This window comes from Pyrenophora tritici-repentis, chromosome 1 (genome assembly GCF_003171515.1).
Source record: "Pyrenophora tritici-repentis strain M4 chromosome 1, whole genome shotgun sequence".
NCBI lineage: Eukaryota > Fungi > Ascomycota > Dothideomycetes > Pleosporales > Pleosporaceae > Pyrenophora > Pyrenophora tritici-repentis.
The window spans coordinates 2,192,680-2,207,109 of record NC_089390.1 but is presented as its reverse complement, the minus strand read 5'-3'; the positions used below and the strand labels follow the sequence as shown (position 1 = coordinate 2,207,109).

General features: G+C 46.4%; 2 protein-coding genes across 2 annotated transcripts; both read right to left on the bottom strand.

The window, feature by feature from the left end:
* Nucleotides 1-8,028: 8,028 nt before the first annotated feature.
* On the bottom strand, nt 8,029-11,472 carry PtrM4_008840 (uncharacterized protein; the record flags this gene model as incomplete). Its single annotated transcript, XM_066102903.1, has 1 exon — nt 8,029-11,472. The coding sequence occupies one exon, from the start codon at nt 11,470-11,472 to the stop codon at nt 8,029-8,031; it is 3,444 nt and encodes a 1,147-aa protein (XP_065965105.1).
* A 39-nt stretch (nt 11,473-11,511) lies between these two features.
* Nucleotides 11,512-12,846, bottom strand: PtrM4_008830 (uncharacterized protein; the record flags this gene model as incomplete). Its single annotated transcript, XM_001935591.2, has 1 exon — nt 11,512-12,846. The coding sequence occupies one exon, from the start codon at nt 12,844-12,846 to the stop codon at nt 11,512-11,514; it is 1,335 nt and encodes a 444-aa protein (XP_001935626.1).
* Between the last annotated feature and the right edge of the window lie 1,584 nt (nt 12,847-14,430).

Below are 14,430 nucleotides of genomic sequence, written 5' to 3'. Positions count from 1 at the left end.
ATCCATGCAACCGTTGCTTCGCCGCAGCCGTACATGAGTACAAAGCAAGACCTCCGACCATGCTCACTCTTGAAGTAGGCGGCGTTGAGGAGGTGTATAATCGTGCGGTGAGGTGGGGTATGTATGAGGTGGTCGTTGGAGAGAAGCGGGTGAGGTCCGACACAAACAGATCAGGGTCCACGCCAGCACGGTCGCAAACCCAACGACCAGCGAGGTAACATCCAACAGACGTCATGTCGTTACATCGTCCGTGCTATGTCCGGCTAGTAACCGCGGCCTGCCACCTTCCGAGACATCGTGTACTCCTAACACCGATGATGATTGATTGCGCAAACGGGTTTCGGACTAAAACGCTGCGTAAGGTGAGGTACCGAGGAGGGGTTGTACTATACGGATACGTACATTTTGTACGACGAGGGTGTGTCTCAGGTTGGGTTCCGTCTTTGTACTTCGATGTTCGCGAAAGAGATGCTCTGGGCGCCCTCCTTAAGAATCAAAGCTACGTCGGTGTCCGTATGGAAGGTTGGCCTGTCATGTCCTGCCGGTTTTCTTCAATGCTTTTTCAGGGTTTACGGTGGAGGCCTCAACTTTACTATGTGGGATTCTTTCGCCCTACGTGAGCGCTACGCGTCAAGTCACTGGAGTTGGGGCATAGCTGCCATTATATACGGCCACCATGTCTTAGCCAGATGCCTGGCGGTGGCACCGGCGGCTGATACCTATCAAGCCCGCTGTGGACCTGGGGAGCTATCGACGGGCAGCCTAATGTCGGATCGATTACCCTATCATCAACCTTGCTCAGACCTCCATGGCATCTCGCATCGACCGTGTCCAATCATCGTAGGAAGACTTCCTATCAACAGTCGTCAGCTTGATTAGCACCGTGAGTCATATGGTATGCGGGATATCCTGCCTGAGTCATCATCGTCCTTACCATCGCCGTATGTTGATGATAGGAGGATAAAGCGAATGAGAATAGCTGATAAAACAGCGCATACAAGAGCCAGTAATAGCGGCTTCAAAGTCCGAACACATCATTGCTGTTGAGAGAGGGCGAAGGGCTGCGTACATGAATATCTTCTATACCTTTACTGATGTAATATTTGATGGAATATAATCTTCACCCCTGATGTCGACCGATACATCGTTGTAGCTGAAAGTGAGCTGACAAGTGCTAGTCAGCTTCCTGAACAGGTACATGCACCAAAGGCAACCGAAGGTGCGCAAAGCTTTCGTGTTTCCAGTGGATGATTCGATTGCAGTTCAGGGGGTTTATTCAAAGCTTCTTTTGTGGAGATGTGAGTGGTGTGTTGCTTGGGCCGCCACCGTGGCTGAGTTGGTCATAGCGTCATCGTATTGATCAACCATAGTCACATCGGGAAGTCCGTCGCCACTAGAAGTCAAGAAAATCTTTTTTATAAAAGTTTCTTTTTGCTTCTTCTTTCTATTTCATATTAGCGTTTTCTCGCATCCATGGATATAGACTTGTCTCACGGTCTGCAGGCATTTCTTTGGACGCCTCCAGGGCTGCGATGCGTCAGCGTAAACTTAATACTGCGTCGTGACGCACAACGCGCACGTTGATGAATTTTTTGTTGTTCTTAACTAATGTCATTTCAAGTACTTCAATCTCTATGGGACCAGACGTAATTGTATGCCACCAAGGTATTCAGTCGATTTTAACTAACAGCGCATCGTACATGAGTGGACACGCTGGCAATCAGTCGTGTGTTCTCATCATAGGTTACTATAAGCCTAAAACCTTTTGCCAGATGTTTACTCAATTTCTACTCGTTGTACCGCAGTATTGTCCAGGTACGTCGGAAGTTGTTGTATAGTCTTACATAATGAAGCAAGCCTAGAAAGTGAAAGTCTGCAGCACAAGGCGGTGTGGTTGCTTTCGTTGAAAACACTATGCCATCTGCTAGTTCTCTGTCTACACATGACATATCTTTTTATCTTGAGCAAGCTTAAACTCCACTGACAAGGAGCTGATGATACCCGAAGCCCAAGTTACGCCCTTTTACTTTATCAACGCATATTGTGTTTACCTATCATGGCAGCAATGCTACAACAGATTATTGGTAAAAACCCCGGTACAGTGAGAAAGGCGCAGCTGGCAATCCTCGCTATACTCGCATTCTCAATATCTACTTCTATCGTTTACGTGATGGCGCTATATTATGGTATTATTTCAAATGCGGCGCATGCGATGCCACCCCGTACGTTGAGACCGCTCTAGACCGAGTTCTGACAGCTCTGATTCGGTGACCAGGTTCGACAGACGCCACAAAGACTATGGCTTGGCGAATGTTTGCTGTAAGGGAGACGCACCGCAAAACCCAGGACGCGTATTCACGTTGCCGTACCCCGGTAGGCGTACCCATAGACAGAGACATTACGCCAATTCAGGGTGGTAAATACATAAAATATCAATTGAACTGTCACACGGATTTGGGAAGCGCGTGTTGTAAGTATCCAACTATGTGGAAGCATACCCGCGTCGATGACCACCTGGGCAAGGGCGACAGGCTCGAGCACGCGATGGCCAGGATTAAGTAGGCGACAACAGTTCATAGTAGTGCGCATTAACAGTATTAAAGTTGCTGGTGCTAAACCAAAGTGCCGCTTAGAGTGTCTTGTATTGATGCTAAGGCAATTATTGCGATAGGGAACTAGTTCACGTCACAGATTTCCTGTCGTGCATCCTTACAGTACATGACCTCGCCGGTACGGGCTGCATAGACATCTCGGTGGTCTAACAGTAAATAACGACCAATGCATTCTAATTCTATATCGCATACTTCAACAGGAGTTCCTAGTGGTTGGTAATATGGTGGCTGTCGGATGATGCGTTGTTACCTGCAGCTTTGGCGCAGGGCTGCGCCTCCTGCCCTAAGTGTTGGAGATGCGCTGACACCAACGACTAGGAGGTCAGCTTTACTTACCTCTAATCAGCAGATCGTGATTCAGGACTCGTAAGAAGCCCGGCAGCTACGATCTTCGTGTTCCACACGAACGATCCCAGGAGCCATCGTGCGCTACCAATTTCCTTGGCCTACTTCGAGGCCCTAAGGCCCCCTTTACAGCTCGCACAGATAACTGTATATAAAACTCGATGCGACTATTGTACAAGATAAGTAACTAGGAGCTTAGCCGGATAAAACAAATTATTTAGTAGCGAAGAGATCCCTTCACATGCAATCCTCTCGCACACATAGGGGGGAAAGAGGCAGTCTGCTATAATCTAATGAGTCCTACTAGTGTAAATCACGCTAACATAAGGAAGGAAATGCGATTGTATAAGATTCGTTTCTATGCATAATAGGTAGAGCTGAACGATTTAGAATACTTTTAGCTTGATTGATACATGCTGCATCAACAGGTCAACAAGCTAAGAGCTCTAAGAAGCGATTAACTCTATTTTCCGCTAGTATTAGAACGTAAAGAAGAGCCACTCGTAAGAAGTAGGCATCAAATTAAACATGTCTAACGCGACTGCTTTATCCTAAATCGTTTGCATTCTACTCGAAAGATAGACAGGTGCTAGGAAACAAGCAGATACTAGAAGATACTATTATCGAGACTGAAGACATATCATCTAAAGCCTTTTCTGGGGAAGAAAAACACTTTAATGCATCGTAGCTAAGTGGTTCCCCTACATAGATGATCACCGGACGAAATGTTCATAAGATAGCGCATATTGCCTACTTTGTACACTAGCGCTACGAGAAGTGAAAGCGATTCGAATATAAGCATTGGAAGTAGTCGTAAGGTACAGCACAGCAAGGCGGTATAAAGAAGATTGTTTTGCAGATTCATCTATAATAGGATCAAGACAGAGTGAGATACAATCCCGATCGTCTCCGACGGTATAGCGCCGGTAAAGTCCTCATGCACCCTATCTTACCCGCGGACCGCAATTCGCTATCCCTTCTCTAGGAGCGACAGGAATGCACCCGTTACCTTCATATGCACATGGAAATTTCTTTTTAGTTAGCCCCTCTTCCACAACAACGATCAACTAGAAAAAAGACTCCTTACACAATCGCAGGCAAAGAATCCTACATCGCCGTTGTTTCCTTCGCAAGTCCCGCATTGTGGATTTAATTTGCAGTTCTAACAGTTTATGGTGTTAATATAATTATTATACTTTGGAACGCTATAGGAATAGGTGACGTACAAACCAAGCAGAAGAGACTGAGATGAGAGAGAAGAGAGCAACACAAGCGAATATCCTCATTTTGATTGATTTGGAATTGAGTAGTTTGATCCAAAAGATTAGCCAGGCTGGAATAGAGTAGTTGAATGTAAGAGAGTACACAAGAGTTGTTGCTTGCAAATAGGGCTTACCGTCCCGGGTTTAAATAACTATATTGTTAAGAATATGTTAGGTTCAGTCCAGGTCGGCGAGGTGAGGTTCGTGGAGTAAGCCCGAGCAGAAGGACCGACGCGGAATGATGATCTGTCATGTACGTCCTAAGATCATCATAACAACAAGTAGATAGAACAATAGCTCTTAGTGAAGTTCAATCCAATACAGGGTTACCTTTCGTACCTCTACTCGGTCGCCTATGGTAGTCATACCACCAGAGGAGACCTTGTTCTAACATATATGAAAATAATAATAATAATAATAATAGTAATAATAATCTAGATCGGTTTCGTACGTCTAGACGTTCCAGCAAGCGGCATAATTATGGATTAACAGCCGATAGCAACAAATATAGGCCCGATGTTAAAATTGGAATAGAAGCACAAACGAAGATCGACCAAGAAGGCGGCCAGGGAGCCGCTGATGGGGCAGAGTAGTTAACAAGCAAATTAGCCATAGCCTTGGAACCGTAGACTTTACTACCTCTATACCCATTTTTGCGCAGGTTTCGTAGTTCCTAATCGAAGAACGATCGGTTACCTAATTTTGACGAGAGCTCTACCAAGCTTTTTCACACCTACCTCAAAGTCCCGCGCGAATGGCCACGTCTAGAACAGTCGCAGATATCACCGAAATCACCATATTTTCAAAGCTAGTCTTTCTGGCCCGCTGCCAAGGTCCGTTTCAGGACAAGTGCTTATCTTCGGACTCGGACAGATAACAGCTGTCTTCAAGTTCGTATATTCGTGTCTGTGTACTAGAAGTCGATAGTTCGTTAATGATTCATCTCTCGGTTACTGTCGGCATACACACGGTGTGTCGCCTAATGAGGCCCAATGTACCGCCTCGATCCTACTTCGGCCCAACTCGGACCCAACGTTATGTATACCTTCGTAGCCCCCACATTCGTAGAATCATCATACACCGGAATACCAATACACAAGATTACCTTAGTTACTGTTATTCACCGTACGATCGTACAAGGCCTTCCAACAGTTACCCTTATTATTATTATTATTATTATTCCATTAGAGTCCTTTTTCAGTCAGAGACTATGTAGGACTTTGGCCGAAGGCCGTTCTATCTTGGTTTTTGTTGGTAGGCCTTGTACGATCGTACGGGTGAATAACAACAACGAGATTCTTCTGGTGACTGGTATTGGTATTCTTTGTCTACGAACATAGCTGCTACGAAGGTACACCTAAGCTCTGCGCAAGGTGGGCCGAAGTCGGGCCGAAGTGTCAAGCAGCCGACGTATCTACCGATACTCACGATCCGACAGTTTTTCTAATTTACATGATTTTCTGGTATGGTTCGCTGATATGGTTTTTGGCTTTTCTACAAGAGATAGCTTGTATCTGTTTGTTTCCAGGTGCTAAAGAGCAGTTTGATGAGTAGAAAGAGATGTAGCAGCGGGCTCTTGTGACAAAGGAGAGGGTTGTGGTTTTTAGCTTTATACAGTGTCTCTCTGTAGGTCTTCTGGTGGCTGTCCTAAGTACCATTTTCTTGTTCCTATTCTAGTGCTGGTGATAAAAGCTAGGGTTGCTTCTATACCTGTACTAGTGTGGAGTAGTAGCGGTAGTGTGACTAGGTGATGTTTGATTGTTTGTAGGAGCGTTTTCCGTTGGTCTTTGTATAGGTGGCAATAAAGTAGTAGGTGTTCTGGCGTTTGAGTATTTTGGCAGGTGCAGAGATTAGAGTCTCGTTTCTTGACTCTCTTTAGGTAGGAGTTGAAGTATCCGTGTCCTAGCTTAAGAGAGTAGAAGGCGCTAGAGATTACTCTTTTCGTGTTCGGTGGCATTTGGATAGTTTTCCTAATTTTAAGAGGGTATTTTGCTAAGTAGGTAGCTTTGTTTAGAGCGGTTGCTCTTGCTTTGTATTTCTCGTACTCTTAGCGTTGCTCAGTTTGTTATATCTTATTAGTTATCGTGCCTAGGTAGGCAATGCTCTTTGTTGTTGATCTGGGGTCCTCTTTAGTTGCTTCTTTTACTAGGTGGTCTGCTCTTTCGTTTCCAACTATATCTGTGTGTCCGGGTGCCTAGAGTAGGTGGATATTTGCTTATTTTTGTCGGATTGTATTTGCCGCTTTTAGGCACCGGAGTTGCTATTGCTGTCCTAGGTTATCTGATAGGTTTTTAAGCCTATAGATTGCTGCTTAGTCATCTGCGTAGACCTCAAATTCCTAGTTGGTTGTAGCGTTCTTAGCTGCGTATTTAAATGCTCGTGTAATCCCTTCTAGTTCGCCGTTGTAGACTAGCTAGTATTGTCTAATATTGACTGTTTCTTGTAAGGGGCTAGACCCCAGCGGCCGTATCGATGACGATACACAGATGACTGATCAAGAGATGCCTTGTAACAGAGTGGATTTGACAAAGAGCTACAAAAGGATGCTAGCTGTACATAAATACAGGAGCGGACCGAAGATGGGCCGAAGTAGAATTAGATGGATGATGACAGAAACCTATAGATGTATCTCGAAGGAATCGCATGACGACAGCTACGCACACAGCGTAGCGCATGTAATAGGCTCAGCCTGTTACATTTCTAAGTAGATCTCTTGCTGGGTTGAGTTGTAGACTGCTATCCTAACTCCTATTCCTTTTCCTTCTTGTGTTTGCGAGGCGTCTGAGTATATTGTTGTGCAATTGTCTAGCCTTGTTTCAATGTAGGCTTAGTGTGCATTTACCTCCTCTTCTTTAGACTTTTAAGAGACTGTTACGGTATAGTTTAGAGTATCCTATAGTCTAAACCGGTATGGGATAGTCTGCTCTGTGTCTCTTTTGTTAGTTTTAGGAATTAAGTCTGTAATAGCTTATAGCTGTCTGTGTTGGTTTAGTTTTTTCGAGTGTTAGAGGTCTGTTAATTAGATTCGAGTTATTGCCTTTGCAATTAAATAGGTGTTAGCTAGCAGGTTTGCTTTGCTTACGTAGTTCTAGATAGTTAAGTTAAGCCTAATTGCTGGTAGTAGTGGGCTCGCTTCGAGGCTTGTAGGGACTGTTAGTGTTGTTTTAAAAACTCCTAGAGTTTTCTAGCAGGCTAGGTTGTGTAGTAACTGTAGCATCTTTGTAGCGTAGGGTTAATTTTGCTAGTATATTTGTGCTCCGTAGTCTGACACGCTAGTTACGCATGCTAGGTATAGTTGTCTAATAGCGTGTGTTGATAGGCCGAGTTTAATATTTGCTAGTCTTCCTAGCCTGTAGAAAGCTTGTCTAGCTTAGCTTACACGTATAGATACATGTGATTTAAATGATAGACGGTTGTCTAGATGAATGCCTAGCCACTTAACAGTGTCTTTGTGTTCTACTCTGTCGTTGTTTAGGAGTATAAGGGCTCTTTCTATCCTCTCCTTCTTAGCGGTGAAGTGGATTAGCTCTGTTTTGGACGTGTCGAAGATAATGTCTAGCTGCTCTCCCTTAGCGAAGAGTGTAGCTATCTGTCAGATATAATGAGATATTGCACAAAAGTGATGGATGTTGATGATTGTGTGTATTGTGTTCTGTCTATCGTGTGTCCGCGCTTGTGGCCCTCTTGAGGGGCGCACTGACCCTCTCTACGCTGATTGGTTGCTGCCAACGTCGAGTAACCCTGCTATCTGACACACCCCCTCAGCTTGGAAGCCCTGATTGCAAGCTGCGTAAACTGGTTAATCGATCCTACATATAGAGGCCTTCCAGATGCTCCTGCAACTTCTCAAGCTCAGCTTCTTTCAACGGGGATTCTTTGCGTTTAACAAGTCCCAACTGATCAAGGAAACTGGCCCATTTATTGGCTGGCAGTGACTTGGTGAATCCGTCTGCGATCATGTTGTCAGACGGAACATACTCTACCTTGATCGTCTTTCGGGTAACTTCTTGTCGTAGCCAATGATTGTGTATGTCAACGTGCCGAAGCTTTGTTTGCAATTTGGCAACGTCTTCATTTACTAGACGGATTGTCTGGGTATTGTCGCACTTGATTGTGATAATTGGATTGCTTAGGTTTACCTGAAGCTCCTTCAACAACCGCGACGTAAAGATTGCCTCCTTAGCAACTTGTGATAGGGCAAGCAGCTCTGCTTCTGTTGTTGATGTTGTCACAGTATCTTGCTTACTTGCTCTCCAAGCGATGAGTCCTCCGAACAGCTTAATTGCGTATCCCTGCGAGCTTTTCCTGTCTAGTGTGTTGTCTGCAAACGATGCGTCACTTGCTACCTCAAGGCCATCGCCTCTACCGAGTTCGAGGGCTAGGGATTCTGTTTTCTTGAGGTACAGGAGCACACGGTCTGCAGCGTCCTGGTGTTCTGTACTTGGATTGACTAGGAAGCGAGCAAGTCGTGATGTTGCAAAGGCTATGTCGGGTCTTGTTGTGACTGCAGCGAATAGAAGCGAGCCAATCTTGCGCTGGTAGCGGTTGATCTCGGACGGCTCTGCTAGGTCACTCCTGGGTCTGAGTTCCATGCCTGACATCGGCGTGTCATGTCTGATGTCTTGTCGGCTTGCTAGTTGGCTGATTTTGTCTGCGTATGCGGCTTGAGATAGCTGTATGGTCTTCTGCTTGCGATTGCGCATGACCTCTACGCCGAGAAACCACTGTAAGTTATCTCCTCCCGTACAAGCGTATTTTTCTTGGATCCGGTTGATGGCCTTCATGGCCTCTGATTCTTGCTTTGAATGGTACGCAACGATGATGTCGTCCACATAGAAGAAGATGATAACTCCGTCTTTGATCATGCAGCATGGCTCCTGTGGTATTTGTTGAAACCCTATCGAAGCAAGAGTTGCAGTGAATTCTTTCTGCCACAGTAATGGTGAGATCCGGAGCCCATACAGTGCCTTTCGCACTTTGAGTAGAGTGCCAGGCTTCTGATACCCTTTTGGCATCCTCATGTATATTTCTCTGTCGATTGCAGCATGCACAAAAGCATTAGTGACGTCGTATTGCTTTAGCTCAAGATCGTATTTGGCGGCGATTGCCATGAGCATTCTGAATGAGCGTCCTGCCAATGTTGCTGCGTATGTGTCTTGGGAGGTGATGTTGCGTTGTTGGTCTCCTCTTACCACCAATCTTGCCTTACATTTGATGAGGCGGTGATGCTTGTCGAGTTTGTAGGTGTATACCCACATACAGTCTAGGATCTGGTGCCCTGCTCGTTTGACTGGTGATGCTTGGACCTCAGTCCATGACTTCATTTGTTGGTGACTCTGAAGGTGTGTCTTTTCTGCTTCCTTGAACATTTCGTATAGTGGATGGTCTTCCAGCTTTGAGTATGCTGTTGGGAGTGGCGGTAGCTGGTTGCGATGGGGCTTGATTCCCTTGGATAGCAGTCTCTTCACCTGAGCCTTGTCGATTGGCTTTCCTTCGTGTTGACCAATGTGTCCTGATTCGGTGCCGGCCATGAATGCGGCTGCCCATGGATTGGTCATTGATGTTGATTGGTTGGACATGTTCGTCATATCCTCGTTGTTCACCTCTCCTTGAACTAGCAAGGCCACAGGTGGAGGAGTTGGTGGCGGGGTTAGATATGCCTCTACCACCTTCCTTCCTTGGTGGTATCTGGTTTTCTGAGTGCGCGGGCTCTCTTCCTGCGTCGTATCGTCCTCGTAGAACGTCTCGGTTTCTGGTTGTTGGCTCTGAGTACCTGTGAGTTCGACTGTTCTTACCCAAGTTGCGATTTCCTCTAGGGTGTTGTGCATAAGATTGTCCATTAGGTCCTCAGTCTTGCCGTTGAAGATTGTGTCTTCGTTAAACACTACGTCGCGAGTGCTGATTACCTTTGCCATGGATGGGATCCAGATGCGGTAGATGTTTGTTGACTGATATCCCACAAGATACCCAATCCAGGCTTTTGGGTCCAGCCGTTGCAGCCTTGACTTTCCTCGGTGGGTATCGTCTGTCATTGCAAAGGCTTTGCACCCATATGCTCTTAGATGAGCTTGGTTTGGTCTTCGGGGTCCGGTGACTATGCCATTTGTGGCAGCTGCGCGCGTGAAGAATATTTCGTAAGGCGATTTCCACTTGTTTGGATAATTTGGCGTTCGATTGTATAGGTATACCGCCGCTCTGGTTATCTCTGGCCAGAGTTCCCATGGAAGATTCGCATCTAGTCGAATTGCGCGTGCCTTTTCTTTTATCACACCCCCTGAGCGTTCGGCTCCTCCGTTCTGCGCTTGTGTGTCTGGAGCGGAAGGCTCGAGTCTGATTGATAGGGACGTGCACCATTTCTCGACTTCTTGCTTAACTGTGACGATCTCGTTGTCTGTTTCAATGACCTTGACCGTAATGTTGAACTGTTTCTTCATAAATTGGATAAAGAGGGCTAATAGGCGAATAATAGAGCGTGCTGGCCTATTGTCTTTGAAGTAGAAATCCCAAACGTATCGGGAGTTTCGGCAAGTTATTAGCATCTGACTCTTTTCCTTAGTGAAGCTGTCCGCCTCGTACTCATGGAAGTCGATTGCAATTCTTTCTCCAGGACCTTCGTCATTTAGTCTTAGCGCCCTTCTTATTTGGCGCTTCGACTTTGATCTGCCGCAGGCGTCACATTGTACTGTGGTGATTCCTTTGATCCTCACCCCCTCAGATTGCTGTATGAGGTGTTCAATAGCGGATGGCCCTGGATGTCCTAGTCGTTTATGCCATAGCATGGCTGTCGCCCTTTGTGGTGATCGCTTGGTTCGATTCATACGCACATGGAAGGCTGAGTCGAATGGAGTGGTGTCTTCGATAATCCATTGCCCATGGCGTTCCGATAGGATAGCAATAATTGTTCCATCCCATCGTCGCAGGCTTGTTGGATCTTCCCGATTGTCCCACCATATTCCTTGTCGTCGGAGTAGCCTGAATGATACTAGGCTGCAGAGGAAGTCTGGACACCACGCAACGTTGACAATGTGCAAGGCTTGTTTGTCCTGAGATCCCTCTGTTGTCAATGTGACAGCTCCGTATCCTCGTATCCAGACTTTGGAACTGCCGGCCCAGATGTAGTCCCCTGGCGTCGACGGGCGTACGTCTTCAATTCTTGAGAGGTCGTTGCAGATGTGCGTAGTCGAGCCGGAATCCAGGATGAAGGCATCCTTTAATGGATATCCTTGTTGGCTTGCGCTGAATGCCGCTTTCATCGTGCCCTCATCAATTCTTGAGATTTCGCGTCCATCTAGTCATTCAATGACTGCGTCCGGTGTTTGTGATGTCTTGATATGAGGTGTAATCGATCGTGACGTTGTCGAGAATCGAGGTCGTTTAGTCTCTGGGGACATTTCCTGCATCGTTCTCTGTAAGTTGGTGTCATTTTCAAGTTTGTACTGTACTAATCTTGCGATGCCTCGATTTGGCTTGAACCATTCAGGTGCCTTGGCTTTGTTCACATAGTAGCAGTCAGATATCTCATGACGCTGTTCACAGGCAGGACATATGTCTCCAGCTTTCGCTGAATTCCTCTCCGGGATCTGCTTGGTTCTGGTACTTTGACCATCCATCTTGCGTTTGTTTGATTGCCTAGGGTTTCCCCGGCCTTGGTTGGATGGCGCTCTTAATTCCACACTAGAGGCGTCCCTCAGTGTGTCCGAGTCGGGTTCACCGCTCGCCGCGTATAAGTCTCCTACCGCGAAGGCGCTCTTTGGCTTCCCTCTTGATGGATATTGAAGACTCATATATTCACGGAAGAGTTTCATCATCCTTTTCCTATTCATGGCTTTCTTATCGTACCCTGGCCCTTGGAACCCTGCGGTCCAGGTTGATGCCATTTTAGATACGGAGCCTAGGAAGTCGTCTATTACGGCTTGTGTTTGCATAACCTCGGCCACCTCAAGGGTTTCAGCTCGAGTTGCAGCCTGATCGTATTCATTTAGCCACGTCTCCCAGTTTGTGGTTGAACGCATTGGCTTGAGTGCGGCTTGGTATCTCTCTCGTGCTCGCGCTCTCTCCTCGTCTTCATCCACTCCAACTGTGTCTTGGAGGGCGGTTATCCAGTCGCGCGGCGTGCCGTTCTCGGCGCAACAGCTAAGTTGTAAATGGGGTGTTACGGTTGTAAGGATGTGTTCGACCATCTTTGAGATTTTGTTGCTTTCTTCTTGATAGTCCCTCTCCCGTATTTTGTATGACTCAAGGCGCAGCTTGTAGTCGTCGCGATCCTCCTTATACGCTTCTTGTCCTTTCTCTGAGAGTTCTGACACTCGCGTTGGTATAGTGGGGATTCGTGAGGTTGTTGTCGACATTTCTGTAGTGTCTTGTGCTGATCCTCGCGTGTTGCCTCTAGCGTTTCGGGTGGTATGCGATGAGGCAGCTGAGGGGCTACTTGACGGTTCATACTGCGAAATGTCTGGGGGTAGCGGAGCCTCCGGTTGGATGCGCTGGAGTCGCACTCCTTCGGGGTCCAACAGTGGCCAAATGCCTTGCGACTGGCATTTCAGCTTAAGTTGGCGGTACCAAGGGATCCAGTTGCTTGAGTCGGTGAGGATGACCGTCGCGTCCCGTTGGGTCTGGATTGTTGCCATTTTCGTGGTTTTATCGCTCGTTATTGAGGCAGTGAGACTCTTAATTGTCAGATATAATGAGATATTGCACAAAAGTGATGGATGTTGATGATTGTGTGTATTGTGTTCTGTCTATCGTGTGTCCGCGCTTGTGGCCCTCTTGAGGGGCGCACTGACCCTCTCTACGCTGATTGGTTGCTGCCAACGTCGAGTAACCCTGCTATCTGACACTATCTCTTTTTGTAGTACTCTTATATTTTTCTTTAGAGAGGTTGATGACGTAGTGAGAGATAGGCCGTTAATATACGACAGTTGAAAACTTTGTAAGGCTAGGAATAGGTCTCGGATATAGATAAGAAAGAAGATTGGTGATACTGGGCTGCCCTGTGGAATGCCTGCTATAATCTTGCTAAATTCTTCAATCTTATTATCGAATGCCAGTCTTAGGGTCCTGTTGGAGAGAAAGGATTTCGCCCAGAAAATTAAGCTAATTAGGAGTCTAAGTTTCTTGAGTCGGTCTGGAATCGGTTGTGTATGACGTGGTCAAAAGCTCCTTTGACGTCCACGAACACTATAGAGGTAATTTGGCCTTGCTGTTTTTTGTGTTGAATCTGGTCTACTAAGAGGAGAGCGGCGTCTATTGCAGATTTCTTGTTTCGACCTCTAATTTGTGAGGGGTGTAGGAGGTTTGTATTTTCTGCTAGACTAGCTAGTCTTTTGGCGATAATTCTCTCTAGTACCTTCCCTAGGCTATTTAAGAGAGTGATTACTCTATAAGCTTTAGGGATAGAGTAGTCTAGTTTAGACGGTTTTTCGGTTACCCTTAAGCTTACCTGGGTTTTGCAACAGGATCCAAATCCAACAAAGATAGGAATAGCCGTCGATTGGCGGGCAGATATCGGATTCAGAAAAGACGCGAGTTTCGCTCGATATGATTGGTATGGTAAATGATCCCTAACTAGGGGGACAGGGGTTATATGGTACCTACAACCACGGGGGATGACACAAAATTCTTGACACCGTGCTGAAATCCACCTCAGTTTCCGGCTTCAGCACGGGCCACTGTAAGCATTATGCCCCCTCCACCTTGTGTACCGTAAATCGCACCCCACTTATCACCTTTCGCTCCAAGTTTTAGACCTAGGGCCGATAAGGAGATCTGTCGTCACCACAACAACAGTCAACATCACTTTCGCCACATGATCTTAACGCGACCTCGGGATCTCTCCTGAGCTTTTCACACCTGCCTCCTCGCTTTCGCCACCTAAATTCACGGCATACCCACAGCCAATGATGAGCTCGAAGCAGCTCAGCCTCTCTTGTTTCCATCAACCCATTCACAAAGTCCCAATTCGGCCCTTCTACCCATCAAAGATCCATTCCGTTACCGGTGGAGACGAAGATTAATCATAGACAAGGGCTCGCTGCTTTGTCAGTTATATAGATGCTATGTAGTCCAATTCAAATGTGAGTTCAGAGCTGCGTACATACGAAGCATGGCATAGTGTCGAAATTTCGATGGTGTAAGTCAAATAGAATAGAGTTCGAGATTGGCTACCTGTCAGCATGACGCGTCGCGTTTGCCGTAGGCACAATCCATATTAA